This window comes from Gordionus sp. m RMFG-2023, chromosome 5, assembly GCF_954871325.1.
Source record: "Gordionus sp. m RMFG-2023 chromosome 5, tfGorSpeb1-WG-v2, whole genome shotgun sequence".
Taxonomy (NCBI): domain Eukaryota; kingdom Metazoa; phylum Nematomorpha; class Gordioida; order Chordodea; family Parachordodidae; genus Gordionus; species Gordionus sp. m RMFG-2023.
Genome location: NC_088779.1, coordinates 21,447,591 through 21,472,849, shown reverse-complemented (window position 1 = coordinate 21,472,849; position 25,259 = coordinate 21,447,591). Strand labels below are relative to the sequence as shown.

The 25,259-nt window shown below is 24.2% G+C and overlaps 2 protein-coding genes and 2 long non-coding RNA genes across 4 annotated transcripts in view; 3 read left to right on the top strand and 1 right to left on the bottom strand.

The window, feature by feature from the left end:
- Positions 1 to 4,543, bottom strand: part of LOC135930241 (uncharacterized) — a 31,634-nt gene extending 27,091 nt beyond the window's left edge. Inside the window, exons 1-3 of the mRNA XM_065467024.1 lie at positions 4,460 to 4,543; positions 2,421 to 2,490; positions 2,101 to 2,167 (exon numbers count right to left, since the gene is read on the bottom strand). Of these exons, the coding sequence (XP_065323096.1) occupies positions 2,101 to 2,167; positions 2,421 to 2,490; positions 4,460 to 4,543 (221 nt within the window). The remainder of the gene's footprint in view (positions 1 to 2,100; positions 2,168 to 2,420; positions 2,491 to 4,459) is intronic.
- A 170-nt stretch (positions 4,544 to 4,713) lies between these two features.
- Positions 4,714 to 5,109, top strand: LOC135930468 (uncharacterized). Its single transcript, XR_010572774.1, has 3 exons — positions 4,714 to 4,831; positions 4,884 to 4,952; positions 4,993 to 5,109. It is a non-coding gene; the product is annotated as an uncharacterized LOC135930468 (long non-coding RNA).
- A 4,666-nt stretch (positions 5,110 to 9,775) lies between these two features.
- LOC135929868 (G patch domain-containing protein 11-like) lies at positions 9,776 to 15,989 on the top strand. The gene is made up of 6 exons (XM_065466601.1): positions 9,776 to 9,884; positions 9,930 to 10,147; positions 10,191 to 10,435; positions 15,351 to 15,515; positions 15,709 to 15,787; positions 15,834 to 15,989. Exons 1-6 carry the CDS (start codon positions 9,838 to 9,840, stop codon positions 15,884 to 15,886), a joined length of 807 nt encoding a protein of 268 aa, XP_065322673.1. The 5' UTR covers positions 9,776 to 9,837; the 3' UTR covers positions 15,887 to 15,989.
- A 6,374-nt stretch (positions 15,990 to 22,363) lies between these two features.
- Positions 22,364 to 22,953, top strand: LOC135929499 (uncharacterized). The gene is made up of 3 exons (XR_010572602.1): positions 22,364 to 22,484; positions 22,524 to 22,775; positions 22,818 to 22,953. It is a non-coding gene; the product is annotated as an uncharacterized LOC135929499 (long non-coding RNA).
- Positions 22,954 to 25,259: the final 2,306 nt, after the last annotated feature.

Below are 25,259 nucleotides of genomic sequence, written 5' to 3'. Positions count from 1 at the left end.
AACAAAATGATAATAATTCGATAATGTTACTTTTATCAAATTTAATCTCTTTTTATTATTAAAAAATAACGAGTAACCATTATTTGACCCTCTTCCCCTTCAATAAAAAAAAATATCACCTATTTCCTAAAATCTGTTATCAAATAAATCCAAAATCTTTGAAAATTTTATTGAAAAACTAAAAATAAGCTTCTATTAAAAAAAAAATTTAAGAAAACAGGGCCAAATATTTTTTTAAATTATGTAAATTTTTTAAAAGAACGAAAACTTTTAAAAGTTTTGCAACTTTCAAGCAGGGCCTAAAAATTATCCAACCATTATTCTGATCAAATTATACCATAAAAAAATATTTATCTTAAATTTCTTTCACGATATTCCTCTATTGAATTTGATTACCCAAATTATAAGTGCCAGGCGAGTGTTAACGTGCTCTAACATTCTGGGAAAAGAGTATACTGTGTATCACTCTATAAGACTATACTTGCCTCATTTAAATTGTTAATGGACTGAACAATTACTTGAAATTCCAACTAATATTTTCCCATCTAAGTGTAGGTATATGACTTAGCATATTTAAAATAAAATTATTGATATCTGTGATAAAGAGTAACAAGTCTATCATTTTAAGTAAACCAGTAACTAAATATTCAATATATTTTTTAAAAAATGAAATATTAAAAGCCAATTTTTTAATAGAGAGAATAAAAATTAATTAATGGAATAAAAATATCGTATGTAATGGTTGATTAGTATTATCATAAATGATATAAGTACTGCTGTTGGTTAAACAAATATAGAAATGCCATGCTCTTTAAATGGCATAGCATAACAACTTTAAAAAAAACTGTACACTCCTAAATTTGGCAATATAAGGGCAAAAAAATTAGGGTCCAACCAAAAATTAAAGAAAGTTAAAGCTCTCTGGACAGGCCTAAAAAATTCTGTTAAAAACTTTGAGTAATTATATTTTTGTTTAAAAATTTACAATTTTATCAATTAAAACCAGTTGTAAAATCATAAAATGGATCATCTCATTTAAGATCTGTACACTTCCCACGTCTTTAATTTCCTATAAGCCATGCCATTTTACAAAAAAATAAAATCATAATTATTTAAAATAACTAAATTTTAAAAACTTGAGGTAGGTTGTAAAATAGTCAATTATGGATAAAATAAATAGGTCTAAAAATACTCTAAAAAAATGGCCAAAACAAATTATTCTTAAAAATACATTTTTCTTTAATAAATCTATAAGCAATATATATTTATTCCATATGGGTGTGGGCTGTCTTTTTAGGCCTTTCCCTCTTAATTAGCCCACAGACATTTAAATGATAGTCCTCGGACTATTGTGCATACAAGTATGTGCCGCTTGCCCATAAACGTATAAAGGGCTTCTCATATTTTCTTCCCCGATAACTTTAATAATCGAGTTAGATGGAAATGAGAAAAACCTAGCATAGCTCTGTTGTTCCCACAACGTTGAGAGGGCAAATGCACTTTATCATGTATCGGATAATTATTCCATTTCTTATAAACTAAAAAAAACTATTTGATACTAATTTTCAATATAAGATTGACCCTCTCCCCCTATTATTTATAGAAAATAAACCTGTTTGCAAGTTAATTTAAAAATAATAGTTGCAAGAAATACTATTATATTATTAATTATAATCTCATATTCACCAATTTTTTACTCTTATCTAATCTAAATATGTTTAATTTCTAGGATTAAAATTAAATTAGAGACATATAGATAGATTTGAGTTGAACTAAATTTAAATAATTGTAATATAATGTTTAAAATATAAAAATGTACAGAAATATTTATAACTAAGACATATTTTTTTTTATTAAAACATGTTTCATAAACCCAATCAGAATATTTTTATTATGGGAAATAGGGAATGAAAGATAAGGGAAAATTTAAAAAAAACAAATGTAAATCTAGGTTAAATATTAAAAAAAAATAAACAAAATTTTTTCACTTTATTAAAAATAAAAGTTCTTTTTTTAATATAATCATAATTTTTTTGTTAATTTTATTAATTAAATTGAAAATTATATAATACTTAATCATGACATAAATATATATTTTACCTGATAGGAGATTCATTTAACAGTATAATTAAATCTTTGTTAGGCAAATAGGTCCCACTGCATAAATCTAAGGTATAAAGGTAATTTTTTTAGACATAAATTAATACAGATGATTTCAAGATTTCTCTAAAATATGTACTAAAAATAAAGTAGCCTAAAGGGTATTTTTTAAAAAAAAAAATTATAATATCACATATTTTGACACAAATATGGTTTTAATACTTAATACAGATTTTAAATATGACAAGCATTTGTATATAATATTTACAACTCAAATATTTTCATAAAATCAATAAAAAATAGCATGTAAAATAATTAACTTGTAATAGTCGATTTATCTGAAGTTTTTATATGAGAATTAGGTATATTAAGAGTGTCCAGTTTGAAGGGCTCAAATGTATCTCATTTTATAGCCTTCATACAATTCTTCTCCTAAATTTTTTTTTAAAGAACATATGAAGGATAAGTGAAAACTGTAAAAACACATATAAATCTTAAACCTTTGAATATGATAAATATTCAATCATAATTTCTGTAATATTTCACACTTATAAAATAATTTATCTTCATATTAGTATGATTTTTATTAAATATAATATAAGTTTGTTGTATCTTACAACAAGCATTCTAGTTAAATTTTACGCCTAGAGAGTATATTGAGATCATTTGTTGATAAATAAAATATTCAAAATATTTCAAAGGATTTTGAAATATATATGATACAACCAAAGTCTAAAATAGACAGTTTCCCTCATTTACTTGTCGAGGTTAAATTCGCAAAATTGTAACAATATATTCTAAAATTAATTCCAAAGGTTTTTTTTCATATAAATATACTATAGAAGAATCAATATTATTATTATTCAAAACTAACATGATAGAAAAATTACATGAAGGATTTTTGCTACTAACTTATTTGATAAAATCAAGATGTAAGTATCATTAAACAAAGCTATGTATTCATCTTCGTACTAAATTATCCATTTCTTTTTGTGAGAATCATTAAATAAATACAAAATTATGCTAAAAATTAATATGAATCATCAAATTATATGAGAAAGTTACAAATTAATTAATGTTTTTACATACATTTTTATTGTAATTTTTTTTAAAAATTTAAAATACGTGCAGAACAGATCGTTAATGAAATAGCCCAAAATTGACTTTCTAAGGTCCCTAAAAAATAATACTATTTAATTTAGCTTTTATTTATGTTTTTAAAAATTAATCCATTAATTAAACACTACTAACTCAAAAATTTTAAAAAAGTCAAATGAGCAGGGGTTTCACTAGCCTTTACAATTTAAGGGGGCTCAAAAAATATTTAAATTAACTTTTTTTAGCTAACATTATCCAATTTTTAGGTAGCTTTTCTAAATAAAATTTTGAATGGGCTCTTCAAATATTTAGGGGGCTCAAGTTCCTCCCCCTCCTCCTCCGAGTAAAGCTATTACGAATGGGCATTTCACTTCTAGATAATGGCTTCGTAGCTGTGTATCATACTCACGATATAGAAAACAAAACCACCAAGATTATAGAAATATTTGTCACATTGAGGATCGAACCTAGGTTGAAGCATATATGGATATCCTGAATCGCATGCTATATCCATTTCTTTTTATGAGAATCATTAAATAAATACAAAATTATCCTAAAAATTAATATGAATCATCAAATTATGCTAAAAATTAATATGAATCATTAAATTATGCTAAAAATTAATATGAATCATCAAATTATATAAGAAAGTTACAAATTAATTAATGTTTTTACATATATTCTTATCGTAATGTTTTTAAAAAATTTAAAATACTTGCAGAACAGGTCGTTAATGAAATAGCCCAAAATTGACTTTCTAAGGTCCCTAAAAATTAATACTTTTTAATTTAACTTTTATTTATATATTTTTTGAAAATTAATCCATTAAACACTCCTAACTCAAAAATTTTAAAAAGGTCAAATGAGCATGGGTTTCACTAGCCTTTACAATTTATGGGGGTAAAAACATTATCAAAATTAACTTTTTTTAGCTAACATCATCCAATTTTAGCTAACATTTCTAAAATAATTACACTTGGTATATAAAAAATTTAAAATTTTGAATGGGCTCTTCAAATATTTAGGGGGCTCAAGTCCCCCCCCCTCCTAGTAAAGCTATTACAAATGGGCATTTCACTTCTAGATAATAGCTTCATAGTTGTGTATCATACTCACGATATAGAAAACAAAATCACTAAGATTATAGAAAAATTTGTCACATTGAGAATCGAACCTAAGTTGAAGTACATATGGATATCCTGAATCACATGCTAAACCATACATGCTATTCTAAATACCCGATTTTTTATTCTACTAAAACTTTCTTTGGCAGTGGTGATCCAAATTCTAAAGTACAGTTTGTTAAGTCATACCTTTGTCCGGCCTTGGCACAATCTAAAGTCATTTCTAAGCAGAACGTTTCATAACCATTTTTGGGCTAACATTTTTTATTAGCAATTAAATGGCATTTAAAACCAGGAACCGTTTAAAAAATTATGGAGTGAGGGCAAAAGAGAATCTCCCTATATTTAAAAATTTTATATTACAAAATTTTTTCCCAATATAAATTTATATCATAAATATAAGCTCCATCTATTTTAGGTATATAATTTTCAAAAATATGGTGTACGTTCTGACATGGGATCAGTTTGAAAAAAAAGTGGAGGAAATCTTCAATAAGAATCCTAGCAAAGTAATCTATCAATCTTATATATATATCTTATTAAAATATGTTGAAAATAAAGACAAGGTTTACAATAAAGTACATTCATAAGCTTGGTAAAGTTTGGTTTAAAGTTACAGATGATCTTGAAGTATTTTATATTATAATATATTGCATAATATAAATTTTAGTGTTGGCAATATAAGACACGTTACCTACAAGATTTTAAAAAATATGAAAAATTAAACAATAATTTGCTCAGATTAATGTCAAAAGATACAAAATAAATCCTCGTTTTTATATAGATGTAAAATACTTATTTATATCGTTATAAATAAAATTAACATTTTGTTATAGAGTCTAGAATATGACAATTTAAAGTAGGTAAGTAATATATTATTTTATATGATTTTCTTCTTTATACCTACATGTCAAATGAACACAGAGTTTTTAAAACACTAATCTTAAGAAGTTTGTGTTGTATAAATCATTTATATATATAATAAGCATAATATTTTGTTTGAAACTATTTGGTTACATGCTAAAATTGAAGAAGGGTTATAAAAGTTGACAATGAAGAGCTTACAGCATAAATATTTAAATAAAGGCTATGAATTTTTTGGCAGTAAATTATTCAAAATGGGCAATATTTTTATTATCTAAAAGTTAATCTATTTGTCAGTAACTTTATCAAAATAAGCAGTATTTTTATTATCAAAAAAATTAATAATTTGGTTAGTATTTTTAAAATATGGATCAATAAAAAAAAATGTAAAAAAATTTGTTTATTATTTATTTGAAATTTGTTTATGTTCATACAAACAACTTTTTATTGTAAACTATCAAGTAAATCATATTAAAATTATCAAATATAAAAGAAATTAGGGAATTATTAACATATAAAATATCAAATGAGAAACATTATGGAATTGCAGTGTGTCATTGATCAAATCTAATAAATAGAAAATTGAAATAATTGTTATATTCAAAAATATTTACATGTTACTATATAACATTCATTTTAAATATTTATGCTAATATCCTTTTTCTTATAAGTTTTCAAGTATTTTATGGAAATTATCTCGTATGACTAAAATACATTCCATATTATAGAATCACAAATTTAATGATATTAATCAAAGACCTGTAAAGGTACTACCATTTGTTTGGTTCAGCCCAGATTTTTTTAAAAATTTTTCTGGCCTGACCCCAGTATATTTTAAAAAATTAAAATACAGGCCAGACCTGCAGGTCTCGATATTAATGTAGAACCATGTTAAGCTTAGCTAGTTGATTTAGAAAATGTTTTTTAATTTTAAAAAAACTGATAAGTTAATGAAATTTAAAAAAAAATTTATTGCATGACTAAAATATAGATCCTTGTTAATTATTTGCTAACAGAATTATGTTTAGCTCTTTTAAAAAATTTAATTAAAATTTTTATAATAGTGGGCTTTTGTACAAACACTTTTTTTCAATGAAACTTGCACCCCCTATATTATGAAGACCAATATAAAAAATAATAGAATCATATTTAACTCTTAGAGGGGATTCAGAAAATATTAAAAATAATTTTAAAAAATTTTTTAACTATAAACTACACATCCCCTATTTTCAAATTTAAAAAAAGTGTAGTATAAAATCGTGTTTAGCTTATTGGGATAATATAGAAAATGTTATTTTTAGTATTTTAAAAAACTGTTAAATTAGTATAGTATAAATGCACTATTTTTTAAAAAAATTAATATAGAGTTGTATTAAGTTTATTGAGATGAATATAGAAAATGTTATTTTTAATTTTTTGGTGAATTAGTAAAATATAAAAAAAAACACTTCTTGGGTGAATAAAATAGGCATCCCCCAAAAAAGCCATACACATCCTCGATAATTATAAAAATAAATGCAGAATCATATTTAAATGCTTGAGAGGATTCAGAAAATGGTAATCTTCATTTTTTTAATAAAAATTTTAATTATTGAAATTTTTGGGACCAAACTACATATCCCCTATTGAAATGGCTCAAATTTTTAAAAATTAATTCAGAATCGTGTTTGGCTTATTAGGAAGATATAAAAAATGTTATTTTTTAAAAATAAATTATCAAAAAAAAAAACTTTCTGGTGACTAAAATACGCATCTCAGGTAATTATGCTTCTTATTTAAAAAAAAATGAATACAGAATCATCTTTAGCTCTTCGAGGGGATTCAGAAAATGGTAATATTAATTTTAAAAACTTAAAATTATCAAATTTTTTTATGATCAAACTATGCTACCACTCCCCTATTAAAATGGCTCAAATTTATAAAAAATAATATATAATCATGTTTAACTTATTAAGACGATATAGAAAATGTTAATGCTCTTTTCTAAAACAATTTCCTATCTTAGTGGGATGAAACATGTTTTCGCTTACAGTGCGATAATCCGAAAATTTAATTAAAAAATTATTATATTCATGAGCGCATAGGTTTATGCTAGACGGGTATTTTAAATAGGTACCCTCCCTCACTTATGAAAAGTAATGTACTTTTAAAATCAGCTTGTTGATATATGGCTCTCTAAAAAACGGCAAAATTCAAAAATAAACTTCATTTTATTTTAGATTTCTCAAAAGATAATTATGCTAATATCTATTTTAAATTTATTATATAGCTCTATAATAGCCATTTAATATTACATAAAATTTAGTATAGTCAAAATAGCTAATTAAACCTAAAATAGTAAACTGAAAATGGTAATTTAAAAACATTTTTCTTCATAGATATACATTAATTCCTAATATTACCACAAAATCTTAAATTGAGATTAGTACTCGACCAAAATTAGCTCACTTTAAATATGAATCGTATAGCTTAAATCCTATATTACACCTATATAGTAGTTTATTTTTTTAAAGTGGTATGTAAAAAAATAACATTAACTTAAAAAACCAGACTATTTTGCATTTTCAATATTACAAACGCAAAAAAACGTTTACCAAATTCTACTATATTATTTTAAGTCTCACAAGACGTTAATTTGAAAGCACTATACAGGATAAATAATTATGATTGGTTTATAAATGTGTTTTTATGAAATAGATATATGCATAAATCCTTGTATATATACCAAAAATTTTTTATTTTCGAGTTGTATATGTGAAACAGAGCAGAGACTATTTCTCCATTTCCTTTCCAAAATAAAAATTAGCAAAAAAGGTAATTCAAATAAAAACTACCCCTCTATCCCTTTCGAATTTTGTTTAAAAGATGATAGAGCTTTCATAACTCTTTACTCCTCTTTATAAGTATAATAATTTAGAAAAGATTTTATTATAATATTTTATTAAATTTTATGTCCATTTTTATAAAAATGTAATATATATTATGTATCTTCAATAATATAAATTAAAATCGTAAAATAATTTTTATAAAAAAAAAATCTGTTTTGTATAAAATAAGGTCATTAATCAATAAAATATGAATATAAAGAATTACAAGATATTCAATATAAAGTTAATATTTTATTTGAATACTACACGACCTAAATAATTCCAGAGTTGTTAAAAGATTCTTTTTAAATGAATTTACATACATATACTTCGTCTAAAATGGATCTTGATAAAAAAAAACATTACAAATGTATCTGTAAACGAATACTATTTTTTCATACTTATGAGGGCAAAAAATATATAAACAATATTTTTATATTTTGTTCTCATTCAAATCGAACACCATATAAAATAATAATAAAATGTAAATACCCCTATTTTGTTTGCTTAATTGCTTTTTATAATTAAGAAGCGTCATATTTCTTTAAATGATAAAATATCTTTCGTAATCTCGAACTGATATCTATAGATTTAAATTGGGGAGAAAAAATTTATATTTAATGAATATTTATATATATATTTACATAAGATTTAATATTTTGCATATAAGTTTTAATATATAGGTTATAAAGAAATATAAATATATATTCTTCATCACATTAGTCTTATCTTTTTAACATTTATTTAAATTTTATGTCATGAAATAAAATGAATAGCATTCAAATATTTTTAATATTAAAGGCGTTAAATAAAAGTATATCAGAATATATCTATCTAAAACCCGATATAGGTACCTCTAAAATAGTATCTAAATACAGATAGCAGATTTTTATGTCTGGATACTTTAACAACTCTGAATAATACAATTCAAACTGTTGCAATGTTGGTCACTTAAATGCAATATTCCTAATTGCAATAATCCACTTTAAATATATTCTTGAAAAATATTAAATATTATTGTATAAAAGCAAATCTTTAAGTGATAATTATAGGATAAATGCGATTGAGTCACTTTTATATTCGTATAATTTTAAGTAATATCGATTAATTAAGAACCGAGAGATCTATATAATCAAAGTTTTAATTATTAAGTAACCCTATTATTAAATGAATGAACAATTATTTATAAATTAAAGAGGAAAAAAATTAGAATAAATAATAATATAGTATAAAAAAATTTCTAAAAAGGTGAAAATTATGTATAAATTAAAGAGGAAAAAAATTAGAATAAATAATAATATAGTATAAAAAAATTTCTAAAAAGGTGAAAATTATGTATGTAAAAAATATATATTACAAATTAAGCTTTATAGTAAGAACTATAAATAAATTAAAAATTTGGTGTAGATACTATATACTTTATATATGGGGAATGGCCGCGTTTCCCCAAACTTCTCATACAAAAAAATTTTGCGTACTTTCCATCATGCAGGTTTCATAAATGCTAAGACCTTAGATGAGGAAACTTAGCCAGCATGACCTGGATTCATTTCCACTTCGAACCAGGTGTTATTATAAAGCTAAAACAATGCTAGATATATTTCAGGATTAAATTTATACTAAAGATTTTTTTATTCATGAATAATATATAATAAGGAAGATCTTGCTAACTTGGGTTTATTTATAAAATTGTTATATAATGACTGATGTCTTGCATTCTCTCAAAAATAGTCAAAACCTTATAAAGGTTAGGTCGAAACTTTTTTCTAAGCTTTTGGTTTGCGATGGAGGAGGAAGATGATTATATGTCTGAGACTTTTCTTTTAAATACGTAAAATAATCTCATGATGTCTAAATAATATTTTAATTATTAAAGAGAGTCAATTAGGCCTGGTTTGTTAAATAAGCAACAGAAGCGGCAGTGTATAATTACAAAAAGAAAAAAAGAGACTGATTTGAAAATAAAAAATTTAGGAAATATGGAATCAATTAATCGAGATCATTATTTAAAAATACCATTATCCAGTGAAAATATTGGATTTAAACTACTTTCAAAAATGGGCTATAGACCAGATGATGGAATTGGGAAAAAAAGTTTATTTTTTATTATCAATACATTTATCAAATAACCTTATAGATAAATCGAATATTGAACCCATATCATTCTCTATTAAAAGTGATAGGAAAGGTATTGGGCATGCAAATGACATGTTAATAAAATATAAGGCTTTACAATCCAAAAAACTAAAATTAGATTTAATTGAAAACAAAAACCTTGTAAATGAATATATACAATCATCAAAAGAAAAACTAGCATATAAAAAATTGAAAACATTACTGGAAAAATCTAAAAGAATTTGCAATAATCTAGAAGAAGATACTGTAATATTTTAAAGAATTAATATCATTATTCTTATAAATGAATATAAGGAAGGATTCCCATTTTATTAGAGATGCACTGATACCCCCACTATCTCTTACTAATAAAATAGAATATTTATTTATTGAATGATATAATTTAATAATCTCATATTTTTTAGAATTAATTTATTATATCAAAAGAGATATATGGATTAACAGCATCTTCTTTATTATTATTTTTTATCAGCTTGAAAATATTTTATGGGGTTTTTTGCAAATTTAAAAATAAGCCAGACTTTTTATTAATTTATAAAAGTTATTTATCACATTTTAAGTATTGGCCACTGGTATAGGTTAAAATTAAAAATGTTGGCTAATCAGTATCCGTACATTTCTGCTTATTCTTGTTTTCATACTTGATTGGAGTTACCAGAACTTCTGCTATCAGAATACTAAGCTGAATATAAATCCCTATGGAAAAAAAACTTTTTTTTTTCTAGCTAGGCAGGAGGGTTAAAAAATATTAGGGGAATTTATTTCATTAGCATGTATATAACATGACTCTCACCCAGAGTTATTTTCTACATTTCAGGAATCTGAACTGAACTGTTATACTGAATCTGAACCCCTAAAAAATTTGTTGCCAAACCTAAACTAAACCTCTAAAAATGCCTTTGAACCTTTTGGTATTTTAATTCTTTGAAGATGATTAATAATCAGTTTTCATTTTTATTTGTTATTTAATGTCAGCTAGCCAACTGAGCATATAGAAATGTTTTCATCATAAAATTTATTCCTTTCCTTATATATATAATTTGACTGAAATGCATCTTCAGAACAATATTATTTGTTAGGGAATAGTGATAAAATTAAAATAACTCCAATACCCTTGTATGTGAAAAGGTTCAAACTGAAATGTTATTATATTTTATGAACCATAAATGCTGTAACCGTTGTTTTTTTCCAATATTTGTTATGATTTGAATCCATGATATAATTTAATAATTTGGTTGGGTATAGATGAGCTTATTTGGCATATTCTACAGAGTTTGCTGAAGAAAATATGTAATTGAAGACATGATTTAATTTAATTATTTCTGTTTTCTTCAAAGTTGCACTATATTTACAAAAAATACCCAGAGGCTGAGGTAATAGCCTTCTAAAAACTAGATTTCACTTTAGCTGAATAAAATATTTAAAGTTAGAGATATTGCTCACTATTAATAAAGAATAATTAGTAGTGCTATATGCTACTAAAAGAAATGTCATTACATCTGAAAAAAGGAAAGATTTACTGTTAATCGCTTTGTGAAAAAAGGAACACCCATTACTGGCTATTCAAAAAAGTAATAGGTTACTCATTACTTAAAAAATTAAATATTATATACAAAAAAAATTTCCCTATATAATATAAATAAAATTATGGAAAAATAATATATATAAGGTATCTTTTTATAAAAATTTTTTCCTATGTATAATTTATAAATAAAATAATAGACAAATAATATATATGTTTGTTATAATTTTTAAAATTTTGATCAGATAAACAAAAGTGCTTAGTGCTCAATTGAGCTTTCGCTGTGCTAAACACGCATTCAACTGGCACAGAGAATGGGAGGGTTGTATTATATTAGATAAATAAAAATTTTAATAGGGGAAATTTATAGGGTTGTGCCGATCCACATATTTTTCACCTCCTATCCGATATGTGTTCAAAACCGATCCGATATTTATATTGCTTTTCACTACCCTGATTTGAACCATATGTAATTAAGAAATCAATATTATTTATGCAAAAAATCGAATTATGCATTTAATTTTTTTATTTCTACAATAATTAAAAAAAGTTTACGGATATTAATAGTATTAAATAAAATTTTTATTATTCCTCCCCGTCAAATTAGAATTCCGCAAATAACGAATTTTGCAAAATTATCTTTGCCTTTTGTAAAATAAATTCAAATACCATATTTAAAAAAATTCTTTTTATTTAAAGTATTAATAATAAAATTGGTTGTATTATTTAAAAAGATTTAAAATAAATAAAACTTTGGGTGTTTCCTTTCTATTTTTATAAAAAAAATTAAAATACTATAAATCTATTTTAAAGAATAAATAAAATTTAAGAGGTGTTGTGCATTTGCATTTAAAAAAAAATTATTTAGAAAATATTATTAATGTAAAATAAATATACATAAAATAACAAAAAAATAAGTAAAACGATCGGATTGGTTTTTTACAGGTATCGGCTCGATCCGATATTTTTGGAAAAAGCTAAATATCGTTGCCGATCCGATATTTAATATCGGCACAGCCCTAGAAATTTATTAAAGAATTTATTTTGAAAAAAGCTTAGTTCATCGTCAAAAGAATCTTCATTCTCATTTAATTTTTTTAAATATCTTTATTAGAAATCTGTACATGTTATTTTTTAAAGGAATCAAGTTTGTCTTTTCTTTGTCATTATTTTTTCTTAAACAAGAAATAAGTTCTAGCTTCCTTCCTTCTAATATCTAATTTTACGAGGGCCAATCTGATTTGATTATTGCTGATAATATATATTCAATTGAAATTAAATATTATCAAAATATAAATTATGAACAATACTTCAACTTTATACCTTTTATCTTTGTCTTGCAGAATTGCATTAATGAGTGGCTTAAAAAATTAAATTAGTTAAAGCCATTTTTTAAATATTATAATAATTATCATGGTATTGAGATTTTCTAAATTCATTTTTTCTTCTCTCTAAAATCGAAAGAACCGTAAAAATAGGTTCCATAACCTATAAAATCATAATATTCATCAATGAACTACTAGTCATCTTAAAATCTCTGTAATTGTGATTTATCACAAGATTAGTTAAATTTCTGGTCATTCTCCCTAATAAGACTATATTAATTATTCGGAGTTATAGAAAGAGTTTCATCTTATAGCTAGTTAAATCAGATATTTCATTTTTTCCTTAATGGCTGCACAGTTTGGAGGAAGTCCATGTTTATTCCACAATTAAGGTTAAAATATTTGAGTTGGGACACAATTTACATTTACAAAGTGTAAACTTTTTACCCTTAGTTTACGTTATTGGTTATTGGAGTAAAGGCAGGCTTTACTCTTCATCTGAAGAAAATTTACAATTAACATAACAATCTTTATAAAAATAAATTATAATAAAGGATATAAATTTATATACATTGATTGATTCATTAATTATCTATCTCAGAGACCTGCAGGCCCGGCCCTAAGCCCCGGCCCGGGCCAGGGCCGGGCCTAAAAAAATTTTTTTTAAATATATCCGGGCCGGGCCTAAGATTGTTAAACCCGGGTCGGGCCTTAATATTTTTTATAAAAATTTTTACATTATGAGTTAATGGTTATAACATTATATTATATTATAGTTATGATTAATATAATATTGGGTAATGGTTAACACACCTAACACCCACAGATCGATCTAATTATTAATTTCCTGCAAATTTATTCAAAGTATTAATATATTTTTTTATAATTCATATCTAAATTTTTACAACATATTTTACCAAAACAATCAAATAAAGGAATATCTTAAATAAGCCCCAATATTCAAGTATTAATAATATATTTTTTATAATTCATATCTAAATTTTTAGAATATTTACCAAAACAATCAAATAAAGGAATATCATGGCACAAAATACTAATGATATAATTAATAAAATTAAAAATAATATTTATTCTTTTAGAAATACAAATAATAATTTAAAATCTGAAATATGGGCTAAATTTAACATCATCATAGATGAAAATAAAAAAAACATTGGCTACGTACAATGTAAGAATTGTTCAAGTATATTATCTTATAATTATAAACATGGTACATCACATCTAAAAAGACATAAATGTGATGGTAAATCCATGAAAATTAATAAAAAAAATTTACACCTAAAAAACCAACCTATAAATGTAATATAAAATATTTAAAAATTATAAAATAAATTATATTAATATTGTGCAATTAGATTATATTTTCAAAATACTATTTATTATACATGCATTTTTTTAAATAGCGATTTATTTTTATTTTATAAATTAAATAGTAAATTAAATACAATATATTATATTCTCAAAATATTTTCCATTTTTATAAATTAAATATTAGTTTTATTTTTTTTAAATGCAATATAAAATATAGTATATGCTCAAAATATTATTACCATTTTTATGAATATTAGTTTTATTTTTATAAATGCAAAAAATATAGTATATGCTCAAAATATCCATTTTTATAAATAGTTTTATAATTTTTATAAATTCAATATAATATTCTCAAAATATTAACTTTTTTCATGTATTTTTTAAATAATAAGCGATAATACTCGCTGAAAAATATGGTAAAATACCTCATAGGTGAATTTTTGTATATACCAGGTCGAATATAATTTTAAAAAATTCCGAGCTGGGCCTGAAATTTTTTTTTAAAAAATATCCGGGCTGGGCCGGGCCTAAAAAATTTAAAACCGGGCCGGGCCGTGCAAATGGTGCCTCTGCAGGTCTCTGATCTATCTTAACTGAAAAATAAAAATGAAACAATTTGGTGTTTGGGAATTAAAAACTCCGTTTAAATTTTTAAAAATAAATAAGTAATTTTATATTACAATAAAGTATGTTTATTCCATATTTTTTAAGAAAAATTTGAAGTAACGTTTGGCGTTCTTTTTCTTGTAAAAAAGTAACAGCATTATTAACAACTTTACTTTAAGGTAGCTCTTAATTTTTTCATATTAAATTTCTTTAGATATGAATTATATAAAATGAATTGCTGGTAGTTTTACACTGATTTTTGTTTCTTCAAGCTGTTATAGGAAAAAATTGCTTGTTTTGAGATAGTTAGATAATTTAAATTATAGTTATTTTATTTGATTTAATGTGAGCAATTATTATATCAATATAATATTAGCAATTAGATCAAGATATAACAGTACCAAATAATATTAATGGTAATCTAACACAACCTATCAAAGAATCTAATGATGATTTTGATGAATTATATGACAAAGAAAGATTTACCGATAGTGAAATTGATGACCAAGAATCAGAAGAAGAACTCACCATAGAATCTATGGTTTTAGAAATTTATATAATTTTAGCTACTATTACTCCAAAATACAAATGATTTGGAATATATGTATTCAAGTTACATAGTTAAAAAAGAATATAATATTTAAAAAAATTTTAAAAAAATCAAAATATATTTTTAAATTGAATTTAGTAATCACAATTTAAATTTTTACATACTTTAATATTTTGTTTTTTAGGAAAAAAAGTTTGAAAATATTATAGCCTACATGAGAACCACTTACAATTATTGCTTTTGGTGTGGAGTTAAATATAATCGTATGATATTTTATATGAAGTTTTTAAAAAGTGTATTTATAAATAGATTTTGATGATATGGAAAGTAATTGTCCAGGACTGACTGAAGATGAACATTAAACAAACGATTAATATTATACATATTTTTTTTGTATATTCATTTTATTTATTATTATATGTATATAAAGGAAAATTATTTATTTAGTAAAATTGTGGAAATACATTTTTAAAAAAGTTCATAAGATGATTTTTTTTCCTGCAAATGCTTAATGATTTAGCCAAGTACACATGAGAGTGATAACAATTTAACATTTACTCTAAAATTGATATTGATGTGAATAAATAAGTATTATATGTGTTCTGGTTGGACTTATAACTATTAAAAAGTAATAGAAGAACAAAAAAATGCCACAAAACATTTAAAACAAACCAATAAAAGTATCAAAATAAATCGAATCAGGACACACTCTCAGGTATGGAAATAAGACAAAAATTCCCCTGAAGACACTAATTTTATTTAAAAAATGAAGAAATGCTTTTGAAATGGTGAACTTATAATTTTTTTATATTTATTTCTTTTATATGTAGGATTCTAGTGTCTTTAGAAAGCTCGATTTTGCCAATATTAAAAAAACGACTATAGCCTAGAAGCATGGCCCTTTTGACAAAATTTTTAAGTTTGGGTAATATTTGCTTGACTATAGTTTTGTCGTAGACCTTTTTTAAAAATCGGTTAAGTTTTATTGAAATGAAAAACTAAGATTTCTATGATATTAAACTTACATACAATACATTTTTCAAATTAGACAAGTATGATTTTATTTATTATCCCCCTTAAAGATTCTGAAACCAATCTTTTGAACGAGATTAAGGTAAAAGTAAGGTTAAAAGGGAAAATATATTGGTAGGGTTAATATTATATTTATTAGGGCGATTTATGGGTAATGAATCAAAAATTTACCTTTATTTTTAGTTGATCCTGAAATTTTCCTGTTATGATTATGAAATCGTAATCCTAAAAATAGTATGATTTATAAATATGAAATATATACTTCAATAACATTATATCAAAGTATTATTGTGGGCTAGAGATGGGTCAAAATTTTGAAGAGTGCGAAAATTACAAATTTTAATTTTGCTAGGGATCCCCCCCCCACCCTCCCAATTTTCTATTTTTTTTTATCTACTAAATAATTTAATTGCTAAAAAATTTTAGAAATAATTCCATGAACTGAGTTTTAAAATAAATAAGCACATAAAATAATCAAAATTAACATGGCCTGAATATTTTTAAACTAATTTAGAAAAAAAAACAAAAACATGTTATTTTAATTTGTAAACATTTTAAATTAATAAACAATAATCTAGGAAATTCCTTTTTTAATAGCATTTAATAAAAAATCCTTTCTATTATACCGGATATTCTTTGAGTGGTAAAATTTAAAAAATATGATTTTTTTTCAATGATGTCACAACCATCTGGCAATGTATATTATTTATCGTCAAATGACAGTCACTAGTGGGAATATAATTTAGAATTTTAGTGAACCTGGTTATTACACAGTTGTGTTTGATATACTCTTGTTATCAGTTAATATGAGCAATTTATTCTCATCAGATATCCGCTGAAACCTTTTTAGCTTTTAAAAAGATTGATGACCTCGACGCGTAGTCACAACTGATACTCTTATAAGTAGCTAATATTATTATTGTTTAATATGCTTCTAATATGTCTTATAGATGCAATGAATTTATTTTACCCGCAAAGTTAAATAAAACATTGATTTGATTATTTATGGTATGAAAACCATCTATTAAGCTAGAAAAATATTGCCTAAACTCTGAGATTTCGCTAATAGATGTCCAAACCTTTATGCCATTTATGAGCAAAAAAAGGTGATAATCAGTAAAATAATATAATTCTTTTATCCTATAAATATTCTAATAGTTCAGAATATTATGATAATCATGTAATATTTGTTAAAATTAAACCGTGTTTTTTTTAAATTTTGCTAAATTTATGGAAGGAAGGAGGAAGGTCAATTTATCGGAGTAAAAAGGACACAAAATGTCCCTTTAATACAATGAATGGGAGAGAGGAGATTAAAAATTTCTAAGTTATCTTTTATCATATCAAAAAAGGTCGCACATATTATATAAGCAAAAAAAAATACTCGTAAAATATTTCGTTCTTTTGATTTAAGGAAATATGAGAGGTAAATTATCATTGAATATGTTGTTTCTTCTATTAATAAATGTATTCGTAATATATTCATTATTTTGCGGTAATTCTCTGGCTAAAATTTTGCAATAATATTTTATGATAAAATTTCGAAAAATGTTTGCGATAAAAAGTTTTTGGTATAATGTTTTCGCGCTCTAAAGTGTTGGCGATTCCGGTTTCTTGGAAATAACTTCGCGATAATAGGCTTATGATAATATTTTTGTAAAAGTTTTGCGGAAAAATTAATTTGGAAAATTACTATTCCAATATTTCACTCTAAAATTCTCACGCAATAAAAAAATTCATCCAAAGGTGCGCGATAAAATTTTCTCTGAGTTATTATGATATACTATATTGATAAAGGGGTTAGATATTGTATAGCAAAAAAATATGTTTGAAAAATATAAATACAAAAAGTATATTTGAGAGTGAAAGGGTTAATGTCCAATCAAGTTTTTTATTTTATATTAAGCATTATTTTTTTATGAAAAACTACATGTTTACAAGCTAGTTTTTAACGATTATTTTAGGAACAAATCAACTTCATACTTGTTAATTACGATCTTCCAATAAATTTAACTTTTGACCTTTGGATGACAATATATTTATTAAGAAATGGAGATTATATTTTTGTTGTAATTGTATTTTTACATTATATAACTTTATATAATATCAAATGTCAATCAAATAATGTTTAAATGTAGATTGGTAGATTATATTATATATTTAGTTTTATATAATATCTTATGAAAAATTTATATATTATACATGTCAAACATCAATATGATGTCAATCACTATGGCTTTATTGAGATGAATGTGATGTTCGAAAACCAACTCCTTTGTTCAAAATTTATTATTATGATTGTGTTATTATAGTTATTTTAATATGGATTTATATTATTGGTACTATTATTTTTCAATTATTTTAATGGGACCTGAAAGTTATTTTAATGGAGCTTGTGACGACGGAAACGTTAATTCTAGGTTAATACAGATCACATTAAATACAAACCTTTAAGGTAAAACAGTGATTTTAAATTTATTATTTAAATATATTAATAAGTTAGATAAAATATTCATATTATATAAACACAACGCAAGGTAATTACTTTTTAAACAAAATTAAATTTGTATCTTATAAATTTATATATGTTGTATTCCATATCAAATCAACTGAAGATTCAACCCGCCCTCATCGAATTTTTTAAAAATTTGTATGATGGTAGCATATACACTAACTAGTGAAAATTTATAATTTTAATTTTCAACTCAGCTTACTTTATGAGATGTGGTCATCTTTAGAAACGCGGAAATTCGAAAATACACTATATTTAATTTTAAATATCTCAAAAAGTAATTAAGCTAAAGACATAATTTAAATTTTATTAAATAGCTCTAGAATATCCCTTTAATAGGATATAAAATTTATTATATTATAAATAAATTTATTACCGAAAACCGGAAATAGCTTTTTGCAGATAGACATTATATTTTTTAATGTTTATACAAAATCCTAGATTGGGACAAGTACTGCGATGAATTGTATTATAATAATACTATAATAAAAGTATTAATTTTTACAGCAATAAATTTTGTCCTATTTCATCTCAAAATTTAATAGGTAACCCCCCAAATAATTTATCCCACCCCATTAGAGCAGCTTACCCCCTACCCTCTCAAAAAATAGGATGCAAACTGTTCCTACCCCTCCCGCTCATGTAGACGCTGCTAGCAATCCAGCCCAGCCTTACTGTTACTTAATAAAATGCTGAATGTGTTCCGGCACTTTGGAACTTAAAAAAGTCTACATTTATTATTTGAAATGCCATAGATTATATAACATTTAAACAATGGTTGGCGGCAGACCGTATCACCCTCGAAACGTTAACTAAGTACGCCAGCGAATTTGTGGAGTATTTGATTGAAAAATTAAATATTTCAATTCCTCATGCATTTATTTCTTCGGAACAGTCTTTATTTTTTTAAGTCACTAAAATCAAATTTGAAATTTCGTAGTTCAAGATCACGCTCAAGGTTTCCATTGGACTAATAATCAGGCAAACCTTCATATATTTGTGATTACCGCGAAAGCGATATTATCAAACATGTAAGTTACTTGGTTATATCAGATTGTCTAAAACACAATACTTGTTCCTTTTATTTGTTACAAATAAAATTAATCCTATTCTTGACAGAAAAATTTGATAAAATTTAAATAATTTTTTATTTTTCTGATGGAGCTGTTACTCAGTATAAAAACAAAAAAAACTTTGTAAACCTCTACAACCATTATAATGAATTTGGAATCAAGGCAGAATGGCCTATTTTGCAATTGCACATGGCAAAACTCCTTGCGATAGTTTAGGGGGAATTACTAAGAGGTTGGCGGCTAGAGCAAGTCTGCAACGTCCTTATGAAAATCATATACTAACTCCTATGGATATATATAATTATGCGGGAATTAATATCCCCGGGATTAATTACATATTTGTCAACTACGTTGAATATTTAAGAATAGAAACAACGGCCAAACGAATTCCCGGGACACAAAAATATCATTCATTTATTCCAATTGAAGGAAAAATGAAAGTCAAATTTAATTCTAATTCATTAGATTATTTAATGTATGATATTATTTAATTAATATGTTTATTACAGTACAGTGGCGTATCCAGGATTTTCTTATGGGGGGGGGAAAAATTTTTGGGGGCTTCGCCCCCAAACCCCTTTTACCTGGCCTTCGGCCAGCTTTCCCCGGCCTTCGGCCGGGTCTTATTTAGCTATTCATTAAATTATTCATAATTTAATTATATTTCTATTTTTAACTATTATTTACTAATTCGTGCTTATGGATAGGATATTACAAGCCTCTTTTTTATTATTTCAAGTTAGGTATATTATATTTAATAAAGTTTTTTTAAATGTAAAGGTTTTTTTAAATGTAAAGTTGAAATAAAGTGTAATGTCATTTTTTTTATAAAATTTGCTTTAAAAACTAGCCTCAGCTTAAATTCTCATACAATATAAGTAGAATATAATTTTTTTATTGAAAATACTAATAGTAGTTTAAAATATTGACGAGAAAATAATTAAATTAACAAGTTTTTTTAACTTCTTATCAAATACAAGATTTTTAATTATTTCGTTTGTCGTTGGAACCAAATCTCTGGGATTATTTAACAGAGCTAACCCATTTAGCCGAGATTCAGCACTTCGTAAATATGTTTTCAACCTTCTCAAGTTGGAAAAAGTCCTTTCATTCGTACATGTTGTAATAGGCAAACATGCAAGAATATAAAAAAACTTCGAAATATTAGGAAATTGAGCCAAGGTTTCTTTACACCGATTGAGCGCATCATTAGCATGCTCAGGTAAAATAGCTAAACGTATAAATATTTATACCACAATTCGAATTCACTGATTAAATTTATTTCAGTATCAATCTCATAGGAATAAAATTTTTCTAAATATTTAATTTTACCAATAGTGGCATTAGAAAATGAAGAAGGATCTTTGGGTAATAAAACTTGAAGATTGCTAAAGACTTGTTTTTTATCTAAAACCCGTACTTTTATTTGCGATAAAAAAGTATCAAAGAATGGGATGAAAATGGATATTTTATAATATTCTTCAGTTGAGCCAATATTTATTTTCATCTCAATAATGGCCTAGGTGCTAGACGAGGTTTAATTAGTATTATATCATAAAATTTAGCCTTCGATTCAACGTCTACATTCATTCTTATTGTATCTACCTGTTCATGTATATTTTCCGCCAAATCAATAACCTGAACCAAATCTAAATTTGGTTTTTGTATATCTCTACAAAGTAGTGAGCTATAGGAAAATAATTTATTGATGCAACTAGCAGCAATGATAAACTCTGATTGATCAGTTGAATACAATAATGAAATCGCTGCTAACGACACATTACTTTTTTTCATGCTCAGCCTTATTTATTAATTATCGTTTGATTTCAATCTCTTTGACTAAATATATTTCCATTTTATTAATAATTTTAAATAATATGTTGGAAAATTGATATTCAAATATTTGTAAAATTTTGATTAGTGGGGGGGGGGGGGCGGTTTCCCGATGGTTTTGTGCAGATTGATTTTTTTTACGGCAAGCGTTAAAAAAAAGGCAAACTGGTTTGATTTTTGGTTTGATTTTTTTATGCTTTTTTAATTTTGCTCTAAAATTTGAAAATGGATACAAAATTGTAAGTATAATTTATCTCATATATAAATTGATATTATATCAATTATAATATATTAATTGATATTTATATAATTTTAGAATATATTAAATTATGTTTTATATAATTTTAGAAAATATTAATTGATATTATTAACATTTTAGAAAATGGGATGATAAAATTACAAAAAAATTTTGTAGCTTATTGGAAAGTCAAGATATGGTATGCAACCAGCAGAATCCAGACCATAAAAATTCGATACTAGTATTAGATGGTTTATCAACCATTAGTTTAGGTTAAATAATAGAACAATGATAAATTATATTTTTATTAGCTTGGAGATGGGAAAAAATTTCAAAGAATTGAACAAAATAAAATTAGGCAGAGCATCTGGATCTTCTGGCTCCAAACTTTCATACAAATGGTATGAATATATCAAATTCATGGAGCCAAAGATAAAAGAAAGAAAAACTACTGAACACTTTTGGTCATAAAGAAATTACACCAAAGGCTACTGGTTCAAAAATAAATGCTCTCTTGGATGAAAGACTTTTGACTTTTTGAAAAGGGTGCCATCTGAGAGCCAGTAAAAAATATTTTTTTATCTATAAATTTAATAATATTTTAGATTGTATCTACAATCAATGACAGAAGAGATATATTTAATGAAATTATAACTTAGTGTATTTATTTTTGTAAATATATTTGTTATAAAGTAATATTGTGGCCATTTTTGAATAAATAAGCAAACTATTCAAAATTTATTTAGCATTTTTATTAAAATATATAGGTTATTATAAATATTAAGGTAGGATACAAATAAATATATATATTTACAGATGTGTGTATATTTTTTTTTATATACATATACAATCATTTATGAATTTAAAGAATCTTTGAATAAATAATTAAGATTTAATAGTATATATATATATATTATAAATTTTGAAACAATAATTAATTACAGAGATCAAAGTTTGAAGCCTTTCTAGGATTTTAATTCATTGACATAAGAATAAAGCTGTTGGAATGTATGCCCATGTTCTTTACAAGTCCCTTGCAATTTTTTTTAACCATAATTTAGCTAATATTATTATTTAGAAATTAAATTTTATGTAAAAAGGATAATAGTGTTTGATTTTTTAAGATATTGAATGTTTTATTGAGCTAACAAAATTTTGTTTTGATATCACCTTATGTGATTATAATAAAAAAAATTCAAAGACCAATTAAATAAAATGAAATTGGGCAAAGCTTCAGGCTTCAAACTCTCATACAGATGGTATGATTATATTATTTTAATAAGACATTTTATACTCTCTTACATGTTCTATTGTATATTAAAGAATGAAAAATGTAATTAAATTATTTTATTTGCGTTATTTGTAATCTATTTATTTTTATATAATAGATATCTTATTATATATAAAAAATCATATTTTTTAAAAAAAACTTCAATACTATTTTATAATTTATCTATAAATATATATACTCACGATGGCGTTATTTTTAGATTTTTTTTACAATTTATTGTAATTTTTTTTATTTTAGATGCAAAAAAGTGAATTTTAAATTATTCGGAAAATCATCATAAATTTTTTTATATTTTCTATTTGTATTTGCTAAAGATAAATATTTTTAGATAATTTTAAAAGCAAAATTTTAAAATAAGAATTTTTTTATATAAAAAGAAAATTTTATTAAAGATTTTCTAATACGATAAAAGTTTGCTAATTAATTTATTTTTTTAATAAAAATTTAGCTACCTCCTATATTATGTCAGAAAAATTTGGTTTAGAGAACCGTATAATTAATTTTTATAAAATGCTTTACTCAATTGGTTATATGCCTAATTTGAACAAGAGTTTAACAATTGCTTAAAAGAAAAAATCTTAAACGATTTGGTTGATTAAAGATTTTTTTAAAGAGTATTTTTTTTGTAAATATTCAAATAGGATATTTGATCACACCTTACCTAAAATTTCAAATATATTTTGTAAAAAAATCTTTTATGTGATTATTATGCATAAAATTCTCAGATGATTGAAATCACAAATTTTTGTAAAAATATTTTTGATCTTTTTAAAAATATTTTTGATCTTTTTAAAAATATTTTTAAAAATTAATCTTCCATTTTATTGATATTCAAAGATTTTTGCTCAAAATTTTGAGCGAAAAAAATCTTCAAATGCTCATTTAAATTTTTTTTATTATTAAATCCTGATTTAAAGAGAGTTTTTTTTTAAGAAAGTATTTTTTTAAAAAGGAAAGAGATTTTTGATCAAATTTTACATATAAGTAGACCTGTGCGCCGGTTGACCGTTGGGCGGCGTAAAACTTTTTTAAAAATAATTTTCATATTTTATACATTTAATCTAATAATTGGTCAACATCACTAAACTTTTATACCAAACAGGTTTTTGGTTAATTCTTATTTTATACTTATTCATCATAATTAGACATCATTTTAGAATTCAATCAATCAAAAATCTAAAATTACATAAGTTACAATAATTATACATATTTTTAAAATGGAGACCCAATGTTAGAAATAGAATGCGAACAACACATATGCTTGGTTTATGGTTTACCTAATCTTGTTACAGCGGACAGTGTATCGTTTGTTGAAAACCTTATCAAAAGAATAAGAGAAATTATTACTGCTTTAAGATATAAAATGCAGAATTGAATTTAAGTTCGGGGCAAATCAAAGATAATGTACAATTAACATCAGATATGCTAAATATTGATGGTACTGATCTATACCCTCATATCCTTTTTTGGGGGATTCCAATGATGATAATAACAATAATGGCACACATAGAAAACGTTAAAATTAAATGCCCCAATTAGGTGGCTTAGTATAATAATTATGCTTGAAAGCATATCTGGGAAATAAAAAAAATTTAAATAATATTTTGAAAAGAATTAGGAAACACTATCTCAACTATGAATCAGACTTATATTAGCTTTTCTTTCAATATTTAAAGTAACAGTTTAATTTTTATGTGCCCAAAAAGATTTATTTTACTTAGCATCACTTTTTAGAAGTTAAATTGAAACAAATGTA

Excerpts from the sequence above, each read along its gene's own strand:
- LOC135929868 (XM_065466601.1), top strand. The coding sequence starts at position 9,838 with ATGGAGGAGGAAGATGATTATATGTCTGAGACTTTTCTTTTAAATAC. Across the intron at positions 10,148-10,190 it reads TGATGGAATTGGGAAAAAAA|ATAAATCGAATATTGAACCC; the intron begins GTTTATTTTTTA and ends ATAACCTTATAG. Across the intron at positions 15,516-15,708 it reads AACTCACCATAGAATCTATG|GAAAAAAAGTTTGAAAATAT; the intron begins GTTTTAGAAATT and ends TTTGTTTTTTAG.